Source organism: Carassius auratus, chromosome 2, assembly GCF_003368295.1.
Source record: "Carassius auratus strain Wakin chromosome 2, ASM336829v1, whole genome shotgun sequence".
In the NCBI taxonomy this organism is placed as follows: domain Eukaryota; kingdom Metazoa; phylum Chordata; class Actinopteri; order Cypriniformes; family Cyprinidae; genus Carassius; species Carassius auratus.
Window position 1 is genome coordinate 1,793,530 of NC_039244.1, and position 17,953 is coordinate 1,811,482.

Genomic DNA, 17,953 nt, shown 5'->3' on the forward strand with positions numbered 1-17,953 from the left:
TCTCAAATCACGTGTACAACATGCATTGATCAAGAGAAAATAATAGTTCACCCAACAATGAACATTTGCTGAAAATGCGCTTAACCGCAGTCCATCAAAGATTGGGATGAGTTTGTGTCTTCATCAGGTTTGGGGAAATAGCATTGCATCGGTGTCTCAGCAATGGATGCTCTGCAGTGAATGGGTGCCGTCAGAATCAGAGTCCAAACAGCTGATAAAAAAAAAGTTGAGCAGTTGAGCTATCTTCTCAAGACATTGACTGATGGACTGGAGTGCTGTGGATTATTGTGATGTTTTTTATCAGACTCTCATTCTGACGGCACCCATTCACTGCAGAGCATCCATTGATGAGACACTGATGCAATGCTTCATTTCTACAAACCTGATGAAGAAACAAACTCTTAATCTTAATCTTAATATTAATCTTGCATGGCTTGAGGGTGAAGAGATTCTCAGCAAATTTTCAGGTTTCTGGTTAAACTGTTCCTTGAAGAGCATAAATAAAAAGCATTCAGATATGTTTTGCAAATGACTTCCAAAACAGCATCTCCGGAAGAAAAATGCATTACGAATTAAGTGAGAAACAGACTATTTTTCTTTTACCTCATGACTTTAGCACAGAAGAATGCATGGATATGTTGGTCTTACAATATGCAAATATCAAGTCACATATAACTAGCATTTTATACAATACAGATTGCTTCACAGAAACAAACAGGAAAATACAAAACAATGCAATTAAATTTCAGCTCTAAGGAAGATAATAATGTCATTATTCAGTTCAATAACATGATACAAAGTTCATCAACAAATTTGACTCTACAGACACCAATAGCGTCTTAATTCAGATTCAATGTTGATTCAGTTCGGTTCAGCAACAGTGTTGCAAAGCTCATCAATTATGAAACATTCAACTCAATTCAGTTTGGTTTATTTCAGTCAAACAGTCAAATCTCTAGTATTAGAAAATATGAATTGTCTTTTAAACTCAAATGTTCATGATATTGCTGAAAGGAAGTCTGTCAGACAGGTATCTGTGCACCTGAGAGTGCAAAGTCATATCACAGTGGTGGGCTTTCCAGCCTGAAACCCTCAAGCAGACTTACTGCGAACAGGAAAGCAGCGTTATGTGACCCAGATCAAACCCTCGACTGCCTACACACATCTAAGAGAGCTTCACACACCTCATCAATGCATTCCCCTCGTTTGCAGTGCATTATTTACAAAACCCTATTTTACTTCTGTAAGTCGGCGTATTCCTGAGTGGATTATGATTGGTCAGGTGTGGTGAGGTGAGGTGTGTTTGATATCAGAGCCGACAGTGTTAATGCTGTGGGGTGATTGTGCACCTGCTTCTAGAGAATCTCGACTTTGATGATACGCTGGCAGTCGTGTCTCTGGGCTCGTGGTTTATGTTTCTCAAGAAAAACTAACCAGCGTCGAGAGGGACAGCACACACACACATGCAGCGAGACCACCGCACAAACAACTTCAAAGGGGCTTTTTCTTGCTCTAATTCACACACACACACACACACACACACACACACACACACACACACACACATACAACTTCCTCTGACACTTGCAGATATTAGTCAAGACATCGCACATGCATCCTCGTCCCGCAGGTTGGGAGGGATTTTCAAGGTACAAATGAGAAAGTAAACAGGTTTGTGCATTTCCTGGTGAAAACTCACTGAACGTTGTGCAAATGTTAGGAAAACGTTATTTCTGTGTTTTTTCTTGAGTAGACAGTACGAACACCAGTGGAACATTTCATCTGATCATATTCCCAGCTAACAAAACATTTCTAATAAGGTTTTGCTAATACTCCCATATAAGGGAACATTGTATCAGTTTGTGAAGATTATGGGAACGTTACATTTGAATGTCTTCTGAACATTCCGAAACAAATAGTTACATTTAAAAAACATCACATACACTTCCAACCGACGAGAGTTCCGAGAACAATGTGTAGATAATGTTTGAACGTTTTCAGAACAATATTAACATAACTTTGAAGGAACGTTCCCATTACGTTACTGGAAGAACGTTAACGGTCTGCAAATGATTTTTTAATGTTTTTTTTAAATTAGTAACATTTAAAAATGTTAGATTAGCATTTTAGAAAAAAGGTTCCGTGCACAATGTTCAGATCGTGTTAAAACGACATGACTTTGATAATGTATGTTCAGAACGTTTCCTGTCAGCTGGGGTGTTTGCAGGAGGGTTGTTGTTGTGTTTTTTACAGGTCCTGCACCGGTGCATCTCTACGATCTTCTGCTCTCTAGATCTGACTCCGCTTGTGAAGGATTGTTTTACGTTCAGTAAAACACACAACACACATGATCTGATGAATCCAGCATCTCAAGCACTCATGGAGAGAAGCAGAGGTCGATCTGTCTCTCCGAGCAGATGTCAGCGTCCTCAGGCTGGGTTTTGTCAGCTGTCCTGTGCGCCGGGGTTCCCTCGATGTCGTTTTTGGGGAGAGCCGGTGTATCTGAACACCCACGCTCAGGTTACAGTACACGACACACACTTCCTGAACACACACTCCTGCAGCTCGACACACAGCTACTGTGCAACGCTGCGGTCGCGGCGGCGCTGATGAGGAGAGGAAGTGTGTGTGTGTGTGTGTGTGTGTCAAAGCAGTGTGTGTTATCAGCTCCATTAAAGCGTTTACAGCAGCTTTCACTACGGGCCGAAGCACAAGCAGAAAAACTCAATACACTGCATGACCTTTGACCTGGTTTGCAGACTGGATGCATCAGCACTAATTGCACAGCCAGATTTAAGTCGACAGATTTCACTGATTCTGATTCTATCCAGTCATCTGATTTATTAAACACGTTTTGAGCCAGTTTTTGAACACATATTGGTTACATTTGTCACGCGTCTGTTGCATCTGCTGTTTGGGATGACCTGAAATTCTGTTGAAAACGCGTCAGCTTTCACGTTTAGTGTTTTCGTATTACAAGTTATATGTTTGAATATGCAAATAAAACATTATCTCATTAAATATGCACTCATTTGCATACATTTCCAGAGCAGAAATCTGAATAAAGGCCGGTTCTCGATTGATTCCGTTGACATGTTTTGGGTATTTTGTATCATAAATCAGCAAATACAGTCAATAAAGAGAATTGTCTAGGAATAAAGGGTTTAATAAAAGCAATGTGAATGATATGAAAACAAAGCCCTGAGTAGAAACTTGTGTTGTGCTGCTAAAATGCACTGGAATTAAAATGCAATAAAATAAACAATAAAAAAGAAGAAAGAAAGAACACATTATGAAAAGCCAAAATCTCAAAACCGGCCAGTGCATTAAAATCATACGCCTGTAGCATCTTGTCTATCACATATTGCAACTCATACATGAATGTATAAATCAAAATTTGTGTTTTTTTTAAATGAAAAGGCACTACAGTAATCAGTGTCATCAGTGACGCTCATAAAGCATGACTCAAATCAATCAAAACAGCCTCTTTACGGTCAGGAGTGAGATCTGCCACCGTTACTGGCACAAAACTGTAGGCGAAAACATTAATGAAACCACGAAGGGTCTGACACGGGTCAGTAAATAACCACTATTAAGACCACAGAAAACAACCTGTTCAGAAAACACTCCGAACTCTTAGCAACCTCCCGAAACAGCCTGCAATGTGACTATACGTGACCCTGAGTGAGGGTCAAATCGTCAAAACTGAGATTTACAGATAATCTGAAAGTTGAATAAATAATCAATTTGGTTGAGAAATCTGGAATCTGAGGGTGCAAAAAAAAAAAAAAAAATCAAAATATTGAGAAAATCATCTTTAAAGTTGCCCAATGATTCTTAGCAATGCATATTACTAATAAAAAATTATGTTTTAATATATTCACAGTACAAAATGTACATAATATCCTAATGATTTTTTGCATTAAAGAAAAAAAAAAAAAAAAAAACGATAATTTTGACCCATACAATGTATTTTTGGCTATTGCCACAAATATACCCCAGAGACTCAAGACTGCTTTTGTGCTCCAGAGACACATATTATCATGTAATATTGACTGTTATATTAGGATTATGTGAGATTAAGTGGAATGTTTTCTTACAGATTTATAAACTGGAAATGTTTACCAGCCAATGGTTCAGTGTGAAGAATGAAAATCCATTCATTTAAAACACGTCAGAGTACGGTGCATTGCACAATGCAAGTGAAAGAATGCATGAGACAGACAGAGAGAGAGAGAGAGAGAGAGAGAGAGAGAGAGAGAGAGAGAGAGAGAGAGAGACAGAGAGAGAGAGAGAGAGAGAGATGAGACACGGCTGTCAGGGGAGCTCTAAACAACATCGCCATCTCTCTCTGCATTTGTGAAGTCACGTCCTGCAAAAATGTACATTTGAAATCGTTTGGGTTTGGTTACACATATGCTGCAGTTTCAGGTTTTGCCAAGAAACCCAAACCCACTCACTGAGGGTCAGACGACGGCACAAACACACACAAACACACACAACGCCTCATGGAACATCACTTATCATTATTTATTAAGTAATGCATCTAAGCAACTAAATAAATAATGCCGAATGTCTGAACCCGATTCATATGAAAACTGTTTCTGACACACACAAAAAAAAAAATAATACAAAAGGTAATTGCAACTTATGTTATAATTGCGTCTGAGTTACATACAAAAATAAAATAGCCTACTCTTTATCTCCTTATTCTCACAATTGCGAGTTTATGTCTCACAATTCTATTTGTTAATAAAAAAATCAAAAAGTGTGACTTTAAATCCCTCACATTTCTAGTTTACAACTTTAAAATAAAAAAAGTAATTGCTTTTTCGCAAAATTCTGACATTTTTCTCTGAATCTGCAATTTTTTTTTGTGCTTCTTCCACAAAATAAAAAATAAAAGAGTTAACTGCGACTTTTATCCGACAATTCAGACGTTTTGCTCAGAATTGCGAGAAACAACGACTAAAAAAATCAGATATGATTTAATTTGATTTCAGATTAAAGTTTGAAACCAATGTTGCACGGTGGGAAAAATCTTACATCAGTGACATCTGCACGCTGAATCGTGATTGGTCGATTTTATTAAATATATTTGCACACTGAACTGTGATGTTTCTAAATCCTGCATGCAGAATATTCTCCAGGAAGACAAGTTTAGTTTAAAGGATTGGGTTTGGCCTGTATATTTCTTATTCAGAGAACAAAACAGAATTTCTGAGCGAGTTCATGTGTCTCTCCTCTTTCTGTTTTCATCAGCCCATCCCCCGTTCTTGCAGATTAGAATTCATTAGCAATCAAAGAGCCTCTGTGGAAATCCTGCTCTTAATTACCCACTCATTTGCATTTTTGCATATTAATGACTGCAGAGTTTGCCATCTGACTGCGGCAGAGAGCGAGGGTTTAAAGTCACAGTCTTTTTATTCTCACATCACAACACTAGGTCACTAGTAAGAATCAAAACCTTCACGCTTTCACCCACAGATTGGCCACAGATGCTAGTAATACTGAGAACTGACTGTAAAGAGCATGCTATTATGACTTTATGAGTCATGCACTGCTCAGTATTTTGGTCTTGTTTTTCAGTACAAATATCTAAATAATCTTAAATCTAAAAAAACTAACCTTAGTTTACACAAAACAACTAGAGTAGTGATTAAAGGAACATATATTGCTCTATATTCATATTTTCATAAGATCAGGTTTGTAGAAATGTAGCACTGCATCAGTGTCTCATCAATGGATGCTCTGCAGTGAATGGGTGCCGTCAGAATGAGAGTCTGATAAAAACATCACAATAATCCACAGCACTCCAGTCCATCAGTTATTATTCAAATATAAATTAAATATTGAAGAACTGTTAAAAAAAAAAAAAAAACTTCATTTTTCTAGCTGATGTTCTCTGATGGACTGGAGTGCTGTGGATTATTGGGATGTTTTTATCTGACGGCACCCATTCACTGCAGAGCATCCACTGATGAGACACTGATGCAGTGCTACATTTCTACAAACCTGTTCTCATGAAAACATGAATATGGACAGATAACCTCAAAAATCCACATGCATGTTTGACAATGAACCAACTAGAACATTCCATAAAGCATTTTTGGAAATACAAGAGTTAAAACACAAAAAAGTCATTACTGACTCAGGCCCAAACATACAAACGTCATGTTCAACATATGAGCTCAAACAACATAAAAATGAATAAGCATGTTATTATTTGGTGCAGCATCACAAACACGTTTAGTTGAATGCTCCTATTTAATTTAGACATTTGGCTGCTAGTTAAATGTCAGATGTCTCTACTGCCCCCTGCTGGATAACTCAAGAGATCACATCCCTCACAACTCAGGATCAGGAAATCATTCAATCAGTCCCTTTCTCTGATGCACATTAATACAAATGATTATTAAGACTTGCTCAATTTATAATCAGTTTGACTAGTCCTGACCACAAACTAGTCAAATGGGTCAATTTTTCTAAATATAGATGAATGCATAATCTGAAGCTGAATAAATGATCTCTCCAGTGATGTGTGGTTTGTGAGGAGCACAATATTTGTCTGAGATACAACTATCTGAAAATCTGGAATCTGAGGGAGCAAAAAAAATCTAAATATTGAGAAAATCATCTTTAAATTTGTTTAAATTAATTCTGAGCAATGCATATTACTAATCAAACATTAAGCTTTGATATATTTACGGTAGGAGATTTACAAAATATCTTCATGGAACATGATCTTTACTTAATATCCTAATGATTTTTGGCATAAAATAAAAATCCATAATTTTGACTCATACAATGTATTTTTTGCCTTTTGCTTCAAATATAGCCCCAGAGACTTGAGACTGGTTTCTAACTGGATCAATGAAGTTACTGACCGTTTCAAAGTGATTTCAAACCAGTTTGTACATGAAGTCTCATCTGCTTCTTACATTTTAAAGTTCCACCTGTAAACAAAAGACAAACACAAAGAGAAACCGGTCGTCTCCTCTACAATCACTTTATTGAGAGTCACTGTAGATGACGTCTGCGGTAAATGAACAAACAGAAATCATTCTAAGAGTGACGGTGCATATATTACATCCATTAAACATGATCAAAGATGACATGAGAACACACGTGTGCCTGGACGAGCACAAGAGAGAATCGGACCAAAACATTCACAGAATAAACCTCAATGAATCATGATTCTGATAGTGTTTAAGATCAGATTTTAAGATCGTTTGTGCATTGTGACATTGTTTCCTTTTCATCATTTCAGGCATTTTTTGTTCTTTTATTGATGAACTGTATTACAGTACAAAATGTTACTGTAAGTACTGGTAATGAAATTAAAATTAAAGGCAGCACTACAAATACAACCATACGGGACTTTGCTCCATTGTTTTTTTAGGGGGAAATTTTACTTTTTTGGTAGGACAAAAAAAAATCACTATGCAAAAAAATCCTAAAACAGGCATAATTTACTAAATTAAAATTATTATTTTGCTATATTTACGTTACTTTTAATGAACCCAATTTAATTAATGTTTCTTGTTTAATGTTATTCATTTTGTTAAATATAAAAAAAATTGTAAAGTAAAAACATGTTCATTGGTTAAATATATAAAAATATATCTTTGCATTATATGCAATTTATTGTAAAACACGTTTTTTATTATTATATATTTTATTTTACCCTGTATCATTATGGCAAAATAAATAGATCACTTTGCGATACTATAATTTTTTTTAAATACATTTTTTTTTTTTTTTCATTTTAGTTTTTGTAATTTTGTGTCTACTTAATTCATTGCATCAAATATTTTATTAATTTTTATTTGCATACTCATTGCAGGCAATCTGCAAATAATTTTTCCATAGAAATGTGCAGTCACACAAGCAATATAAAGTATAGAATGTGCATTTAAAGTAATTATAAAATGGATCGATTAAGTTTAAATTATTAATGAATCAGTCCGAACTATTTATTTGATTATGAAACTTTATTCCCATCACAATGAAGACAAACACAACATATATTCACCTCACAATGAGTGAATGACAAAAGGTTCACATCAGTCATCAGATTGTCATTGCTAAAAATAAGGCAATATTAACATTTATTAAAAACGAAAACAGAAACTAAAAATATTTAAAGCTTAGTTAATAGCTTTGGCCCTGGGTTTTTCGACTTCTTTGCTTTAGGAGTTTTAACTGTGCCACATTTCCTGAAGTGCACACTTTTGTCTTCTAAATGTGTAGAAACCGTCTCTTCTTTGTGGAAATCCTCATCGTCGGAGGAAGAGTGAGTCAGATCCACGATAACCTCTATTAGGGGAAAATCAACTCAGATCAGTGCTTTCCTCTCGATCATGAGAATACAGAAGTGAAAGTGGCTGATCTTACTGCGATTGATCTGTGGATGTTGAACTCGTTCTTTGTTTTTGTGGCTTCTGTCGTGTCTCACGGCTCTCCAGCTGCTGTCAGACAGAAACTCAATCTCCTCCTCATCCTCACCACAGCTCTCCAAAACATCACACAGCAAACTGCAGAAAAAACAGAACTGATTTAGTGTTGTAGTATAAGAATAAGAGGATTTTAATTAAAACTAAGTCAAAACTGCTGGGACTTCACTCATTAGCTGATTTCTTTGTTAACATCAATAATGTGATTGGATGTAAAACTTCTTGCTTCAAATGCAATTAGTAACTTTTATATAATTGCAAAAAAGTACTTGTGAGATCTCGTTTTTTTTTTATATTATAAAAAAGATAATATGTGACCCCGGAGCACAAAACCAGTCATTAGGGTAAATTTCTCAAGATTTGAGATTTATGCATCATCTGAAAGCTGAATAAATCGCTTTCCATTATGGTTTGTTATGATCAGATAATATTTAGATAATATTTGAGAATCTGAGCATGCAAAAAAATCTAAATACTGAAGAAATCATCTTTAAAGTTGTCCAGATGAAGTTCTTAGCTATGCATTTTACTAATAAAAAAAAAATGTATACAGTACAGACCAAAAGTTTGGAAACATTACTATTTTTAATGTTTTTGAAAGAAGTTTCTTCTGCTCAAGCCTGCATTTATTTGATCAAAAATACAGAAAAAACAGTAATATTGTGAAATATTATTACAACTTAAAATAATAGTTTTCTATTTGAATATACTTTAATAAAATAATTTATTCCTGTGATGCAAAGCTGAATTTTCAGCATCATTCCTCCAGCTTCAGTGTCACATGTAACATCAGTCGATCACATGATCATTTAGAAATCATTCTAATATTCTGATTTATTATGAGTGTTGGAAACAGTTCTGATGTCTAATATATTTGATCAATAAAAGGTTAAAAAGAACTGCATTTATTCAAAATAAAAATAAAAAAATTTCATAATTTAGTGATAGTAAATTTCTTTACTATCACTTTTTATCAATTGAACACATTCTTGATGAATAAAAGTATTGTTTTTTTTTTTAAAAAGAAAGAAAAATGACTGATCCCAAATAACTGACCACTAGTGTATATTATTATTACAAAATATTTATATTTTAAAAACATAGCTTTTTTTTTTTTTTACTTTTTATTCATCAAAGTATCCTAAAAAAGTATCACATGTTCTGAAAAATATTAAGCAGCAGAACTGTTTCCAACTTTGATAATGAATCATCATATTAGAATGATTTCTGAAGGATCATGTGATAATGATCCTAAAAATTCAGCTTTGCATCACAGAAGTAAATGATCATTTAAAGTATAATACATTTAAAAACAATTCTTTTAAATTGTAATTAATATTCACAATATTACAGTTTTTTCTGTATTTTTGATCAAATAAATGCAGGCTTGATGAGCAGAAGAAACTTCTTTCAAACCAAACATTAAAAATAGTAATGTTTCCAAACTTTTGGTCTGTACTGTATTATATTTACGGTAGGAGTGTACAAAATATCTTCAAGGAACATGCTCTTTACTTAATAACTTAATGATTTTTGGCATAAAAGACAAAATGCATAATTTTGACCCATACAATGTTTGTTCTCTATTGCTATAAATATACCCCAGAGACTTCAGACTGCTTTTTAATACTCCAGGGACACAAATACTATAAATAACATTTATATATGAGCAATAATCACAACAGAGAGAGAGAAAGCCGTTTAAAAAAAAAAAATTATATTGCAAACTTGATTAAAAAAAAAAAAAAAATCACAATGTTTTAAACCGGCAAACTGGCGGATATCATCGAATACTTAAAAATATTATTTTATTTTTTCATGATATTTCTATATTAAATGTCATATTTAAAACAATCTCATAACGTGTCTGGTATATGCCTCAGTTTAGGTGTTCTGGACTACAACTCTAGTGATTTCACACAAACCTCATCTGCTAAATACTAAAATATTACCAGTGAAATAATCAAGGCAGGCAGTAGTATCAGACGAGATACCTGTCGATGAGCAGCTCATCAAACGGAGCGTATCTGTGGCACACGGGACACGTCCACCTGGGCTTCCTCTCGTTCATTTGCAGGTAGAAGGAAGCATCGAAGCACTGCAGGTGAGCACAGCCTCGAGCTCGACAGGGAACACTCATACGCATCTTTGCTAGCTTAGAAACAACAACAAACTGAGAGATTCAGACGCACTGCTGGTGTGGAAGAGCTCCGTTCTGTCTGTTCCCGGGAACATGTCTTTGTTTGTGTTTCACCGAGGAATAAAGAGTCATGGCTGTTTCTTCAAGAGGGTTGTTATTGATAATTAAAACCAAAACTATAAAAACACTAAATGTTAACCGAAATATATTAAAAAAAAAATTTCAGCTAGTTTCCAAGTCAACATTTCTCATAAGCTAATCTTGAAGTGCTAAAATTAAATCATTTTAAATGAATTAATAAAAACTAGATACACATAATGGGTCAAAGACCGCATCAAAATAAATTTACAAAAGTGATATCATGTCTATAGAATGCACATTAAATAAAAGTGAAGTGTTTTAAAGTTTCGAGTTTTTGGAGAACAAAATGACCATATTTGGTCGCAATAATGTTACAGTGTCATTCCGTGTAACACAATAATTATGTAAAAATTCAAACAACGTGCTTATTCTGATCTGTACATATTAAACCATATTAAAGAATAAGAAAGGATATTAAATTTGATAAGCTGAATTCCTAGGATAAGTTGCAAAGTGAAAAAAAAAAAAATTAGTATTTGGTTAATATGTCCTAAATTGATTTTTGCTGTAAATATGCCTGACGAGATTGTTACACTGAATGACATTTTAGTGGGTGTCTTCTGTAAATCAGAGAAAAATGCTCAGGAAAAAAAAAATTGCAATTAAATTAATCAGAAAACTTAAAAAAAAAAAAAAAAAATTAAATTAAAACAACAATTTAAAGCAGTATTACACTTGCTTTTACAATTTAAGCCGTCTTTGATCCATATATAAACAAATACATTTACTAAAACTTTAACCAAAATTAAAGTGAAAACAGAAAATATTAAAATATATTTAATTCACAATACTGACAATATCAATGATATTAAATAACTCAGTTTTTCAATGACATTTTATATAAAACAAACAGATTTAAACTATACATAATTTAAGAAGCAGTGCAAGTAATATTTTGTTTTATTAAAATGGCAAAAATAATTGAATTCATACTTACTGGACAAATTAGCGATACCTGCAAACCGGTAGTAGAAATCTCTTTTTCTGGATCAGAGCGCAACTTCTCAGAAACTATATAAAAAATAAATAATAATAAATAAATATATATATATTTTATAATATAAATATATATATATATTTTTTTTTTTGCACAAGTCTTAAGTCTACATTTTTCTTTTATGCCAAAAACATTATGATACATAAGTAAAGATCATGTTCCCTGAAGACATTTGGTCAATTTCGTACTGTAAATATATTAACATTGATTTTCTTAATTTCTGATTAGTAATATGCATTGCTAAGAACTTCATTTGTACAACTTTAAAAGTGATTTTCTCAGTGTTTAGATTTTTTTTTGCACCATCAGATTCCAGATTTTTTAATATTTGTATCAGACTCAAGGTCTGGAAATTCATGGCAGCTTTCATAGGCTAAGCCCCGCCCATGAGGCCGTTTGATTGACATGTCAAACAACCAATCACAGTTTGTTTCGTTCATCGTCACATTTTCAGGTGTGGAAATGTCACCACAATAACAGACCGGTGTGTAAAACTCGTGTTTTAAAGAGTCTAAGCTGTGAACGTTAAATATTTCACATACTTTTGAACTGATTTTTTTCACTGATTTTGATGGGTAATGCTGCCGGATGATTCCCAAAAGTGCCAAACCATCCCTTACATCCCGAAGCGCCGGTGTCCTGTAGAGGCACGCTAGAAACATCCAGACTGTCTGCAGGACACCGGCCTTCCAGAACCTGCCTTATAACGTCACAGAAGACTGGATCTCACCTCTCCGTCTGCAGAGCTCCTGCTGCTCCACCGCGGTCCTGCGGAGATGATCCAACAGATCCTGAGACGGCACGAGCCGCACCAGATACACAGCCACCGTATAACTCTACACAAACACATTTACATTTCAAACACAGTCCTCAATGCTTTCCCCATCTGCCATTGGCCAGTCAAATAAAGACCCGCCTCCTCATGAATATTATAATGTGATGTTAATGAAATATTGTGTTTATCCTCTACTGTAGGCGTAGTTTGAATCCTGTTGGTGTGTTTTGAAGGCCACATGACGGGAAAGAATGGGATTTCAGCATCTGTACTGATACTAAGTTGCTCTTTACGGTCACACTGCCCTCAAACTAATAAAAATAATAAGGCAAACACTTCTGCGCTTGAGCACAGTCTTACAAAGAAAGCAAGAAGAACGTGAAATCTTCAACGTACCTTGCCGAAGTTTCCCCACAGCACTGAGAATCGGTTTGTGAATGTAAGGTATAAATTAGGTGTGAGGTCGATCGGTCGACACGGACGAGAAGGTTCAGTCCCCAATTTAGTGGATGAATAGGTACACTGGGAACAAGATGTAGAAATGACATCACATTAAGCTAAACGAATGACAATCGTTCGGAAACAATGACGTAACAAACAACAGTTTAAAAACAGGCATCATCAGAACCTCGATTTCAAAAGGTTTGTTTTGTTACAATGTTTCATTCCGTGTGAACGTTCCAAAAATGGAATGTTACTTTTTAAATGTTCTCGGAACATTCTGAACAGCAGTGACATTTAAAAACGTTCGACGAACATCAATCTAAAACCTTTTATTTGTATTAATATATTTTTTTAAGTTGAACAATGTATAAATAAGGTTTTTGATGATTTTGAATAACATTCTGTCGATGTTACTGGAGGAACGTTTGCTCTGAACTTCGAGAGAACCTTCTGATAACATTCCCTGTCAGTTTTAATAGGATTCTGTTATTGATATGCAATCTTGGTCAGTAGAGAAGTAAAGTTCATCGCTCATACTCGCCTCTATGAGACAGTTAGCATGATTAACTGAAACACAGACGTTTGGTGGATACTGATCTTCTTCAACGCCGATGCTCTCACTATAGCAAATCCTGAAAACACATTCAACAACAGCATCTTTCAGAATGAATGGAGTCAATGTTTTATTTCTCTAGAGCATGCACGCAAACAAACACATTCATGTATTGACATCCACACTATAATCTCACCTGAGCACCACTTGAACAGACGTCAGACCGGACTGAGATGTCCTGAAGGAAGGAAGGAAGTCAGTTAATTAAATAAAAAGAGCACAAGCTAAATGAGACACTCACACGCAGACACTGTTCAAACACAATGTAGGACACAGTAGGTTTTTATTCATGTCCAACTGAGTGGCAAATCAGTGAATCAAACTCAAGAGTCATCTGTTTGAATCATGAACTGTTCATTCGACTCACTGAATCGACTCAGATGACTCGTTCATTAAAGTTACAGAACCATGAACTACGGTGAGAGGAAACATGACAGCAATGTTAAAAAACAAGGTTTTAGTAATGATTTTATATATATATATATATATTTATATATATATTCCTCATTTATTTTTTATATTCTTATAATAATTATTTCACGTTTTATTAATCTTGTTGTGTTTTTGTCATTTAGTCTTTTTTTTTCTTCTCCATTTCAATTTTTGTTCAGCTGAAACAAATTTAAGGTTTGTTTCTATAGCTTTTATTTCAGTAAACATTTATTTCAAGAGATGGAAAAAAACCTGGTTTTAGTTTTAGTTAACTTTTCTGTTTGATTTGTACTCCGTGCATGACATCTACAAAATGCATATTTTTTAGGTTGCTGAAATAAAAAGAAAATATTTAAAATGTTGCAAAAGATTGTCTAGCATGCTTTTAAAATGCTACAATAAAAGGAACAAGTCATGCACATGCATATTATATATATATATATATACAGTACAGACCAAAGGTTTGGAAACATTACTATTTTTAATGTTTTTGAAAGAAGTTTCTTCTGCTCATCAAGCCTGCATTTATTTGATCAAAAATACAGAAAAAAAACAGTAATATTGTGATACATTATTACAACTTAAAAGAATTGTTTTTAAATGTATTATACTTTAAATTATCATTTATTTCTGTGATGCAAAGCTGAATATTTCAGGATCATATTATTAGAATATATATTATTAGAATTTTTTATTTTTTTTTGAATAAATGCAGTTCTTTTGAACCTTTTATTGATCAAATATATTCGACAGCAGAACTGTTTCCAACACTCATAATAAATCAGAATATTAGAATGATTTCTAAATGATCATGTGATCGACTGATGTTACATGTGACACTGAAGGCTGGAGTAATGATGCTGAAAATTCAGCGCTGCATCACAGGAATAAATTATTTTTTAAAGTATATTCAAATAGAAAACTATAATTTTAAGTTGTAATAATATTTCACAATATTACAGTTTTTTCTGTATTTTTTGATCAAATAAATGCAGGCTTGATGAGCAGAAGAAACGTCTTTCAAAAACATTAAAAATAGTAATGTTTCCAAATTTTTGGTCTGTACTGTATATGCATGCACGTATCTATGTATACATATCAAATATAAACATCAATGACTACAAACTGTCTGTGAAGTCTTTGATGAAGTATAAAGAGTGACAGGAACTCACTTGCTGTTCTGGATCTGAGCTTGTTGACTCGCACTGAGATGAAACAAGAAATCTGAGTTCTGCATGGCTCCTTCAAACATGGGCACTGAAAATACATACACACGATCCACATCAAGAACTTAGGTACTACATAAGGGAATCTGTATGTTACCACCTTATTGCATTGCACCTATATACTCCTGATGTGACAAATGAAGTAAAATTATTCAGTTTGGTGTTGATGCCACAGAAACTGAAAGCATGATTAAATACTACATATTCGCACGTATGCATCGTACCCAGAGGAGCCGGTGGCAGGATGGTGTCCAGCGTCTGGTAGAAGGGCAGTTTGATCATCTGAGGTTCTGTAGAGACCGATACGGGTGACTGGAGATTCTCGGGCGAGACACACGCCGGCATGGAGATGATTTGTACAGGACTGGGCTTTGAGCTCCTGCGGGCGTCTTTGGAAACCTGTCGGAGTTTGTGCAGCTCCCGGACAGCAGACAGAAGCTCAGGATTGCATTCATTGTGCAGCAGATCCACGACTCTCTTCATGAGATCCTTCTTCAGGCCGCTTTTACTCTTGCCCATCTTGGAGAGCAGAAGACGAAGCTCGGTCACACGCAAGGCCTCCAGCATCACCTGCAGGACAGGTGAGAGACCGATGAACAGCAGAGGAAAAGATAAGTCAAGTGAACATTTCTCACGGTTTACTTTAGCAGTTTCGGTGAAGGCACAAACCTTGAAGATTTGGCTGTTGAACATCTACACTATTGTTAAAAAAAAATAATCTTGAAAAAAAAAAAAAGGATACAAAAGATTCGGGGCATGTTGTCACACTACACTACGTGGGGTAAGTTGTCACAACACACAACCTGCTAATAACTCAGAGATTTGTTATTTTTCTCAAACATAAAATACCACACCAAGCCATTTCCAAAAAACACATCTACATAAAAATGCAGAATTAAGGCAATAAAACGTCAAACTAGAATAGAAGTCACAAAAATATTTTAATTTAAGACTCAAACTTGATGTTTGGCTCTAAACCCGAATATTCAAAGTGACAGCTAGCTTAATTCTAGTAAGATATTTTTTCCCTCTCGATTTTATTGTAGTATTTTCATTGTGAAGTTTGCAAAAACAATTAAAAACGCAGCACATGAAGGCGATATTGCGATAAGACAGTGTCATAAACGGCGGTTTTCAACGCGAATCTACTTACTGTGGCTTCCAACACATCTGTGGACATGATCAGACAGAATCAGCAAACGTAGATAGATATAAAACGCGTAAAAGCGTGGAATCACGCCAGAATCGAGCCTCTAGCAGCGAGCGTACGTCATCAGTCAGAGAGTCACGTGACCTGTGACATCAGCGGGTTCCACAGAAGCTCATGTGTTTCCAACACTGATGATAATCAAGTTTCTTGAGCAGTAAATCATCATATTATTCTGATTTCTGAAGATCATGTGACACTGAAGACTGGAGGAATGATGCTGAAAATACAGAAATAAATTACACTTTAACACAGATTCAAAATAACAAAAAGTTATTTTATTTGTAATAATGTTTCATAATTGTGTACTGTATTTTCGACTAAACAAATGCAGCCTTGGTGAACAGACACCAAAAACATTAAACAATCATTTAAATGCTCCAAACATCATACTGGTGCTCACTGGTGCAGAAACTGAACCAGTAAGTGTTTTATACCTTCACATCACTAGAGGGCCATAATTCACCATTAATGATGAACACTGCAGATGACCAGAAAACTCCCAGGACAAAGACAAAGACATCCACTCGCTTCAACTGTTCTTCTTGCATTGGAAAAGAAAGATCAAAGTCTCAAATGAAAGGAAAAGACATTAGGATAGAATAGATCACCAGCGTTATACACTCTATGGAATAATTCCTACATTCTGTTTGAAGAAATACAAATGTGAAGGATGAAGAACAGCTTGCTGTATACGTCTAGACTGGTTTTAGATGCAGACTGAGGTTATTATCAACATTTTAATTCAACAAACGCAAAAACACCCAGCAGCTTTTGTTCTTCTGTTCGTTCAGATCCAGCAGAGGGAGTCTACACCAGCCGGATATCCAGAGGTCGTTTCCATGACTCCCACAGGCTGTGGGGTCACCCGCGTATCCACGGAGACGACTCTGTCCAGTGCAGTGGCCAGAGATGGTTGACCTTAGGAGGTGACCTTTGACCTGAGGGTCACTCAGGGGGTCACGGGGTCAGCAGTGGCCAGAGAACTGGACAGTACTCTCACTGATTGGCCGTTCTTTTAACCAACACAAACTTCATCAGGATGATTAGAATATTGACCAGTCCGATGCATGTAAATCAGGGAACTCAGCCACAATTATATTTCTTAAGGCTTGACATTCAAAAATTGTGATAATTGTAATAATAATAGATGATAAAAATCTGTCTAAAATAGTGAAACATTCTTGGTTTAAAATAGTTCCTTCTGAAAAAAGATTGCATTGTCACATTAAATGCATGAAAATTAAATACAACTCTCAAATTCTCATTATAATACATTATTTGTGGTAATAAAACATATTATATAAAATAAGAATATATTTTTTATTTGTATATATTATTTATATTTTGTATTTAAATCATTATATAAAATAAGTATTTATATATATATATATATATATATATATATATATATATATATATATATATATAAATAGCAATGCATATATTATTATTATTATTATTATTATTAATAGTAATAATAATTATTTAGTCTCATTAGTACAGTACAGTATTTGCATAC

The 17,953-nt window shown here is 34.7% G+C and overlaps 2 protein-coding genes across 4 annotated transcripts in view; both read right to left on the reverse strand.

The window, feature by feature from the left end:
• Nucleotides 1–17,953, reverse strand: part of LOC113112126 (ceramide synthase 2-like) — a 371,308-nt gene that overhangs the window by 143,112 nt on the left and 210,243 nt on the right. The gene's annotated exons all lie outside the window — the stretch shown is intronic.
• pias4b (protein inhibitor of activated STAT, 4b) lies at nucleotides 7,976–16,527 on the reverse strand. 2 transcript variants are annotated; one of them, XM_026277556.1, is made up of 11 exons: nucleotides 16,378–16,527; nucleotides 15,449–15,794; nucleotides 15,171–15,255; nucleotides 13,703–13,744; nucleotides 13,495–13,585; nucleotides 12,906–13,031; nucleotides 12,465–12,570; nucleotides 11,675–11,748; nucleotides 10,451–10,611; nucleotides 8,398–8,537; nucleotides 7,976–8,319 (listed from the first exon to the last, which is right to left on the reverse strand). In XM_026277556.1, exons 1-11 carry the CDS (start codon nucleotides 16,402–16,404, stop codon nucleotides 8,144–8,146), a joined length of 1,374 nt encoding a protein of 457 aa, XP_026133341.1. In that variant the 5' UTR covers nucleotides 16,405–16,527; the 3' UTR covers nucleotides 7,976–8,143. The 2 variants fall into 2 exon arrangements, with proteins under 2 accessions (XP_026133341.1, XP_026133330.1); XM_026277545.1 differs by having other exon boundaries at nucleotides 10,451–10,629.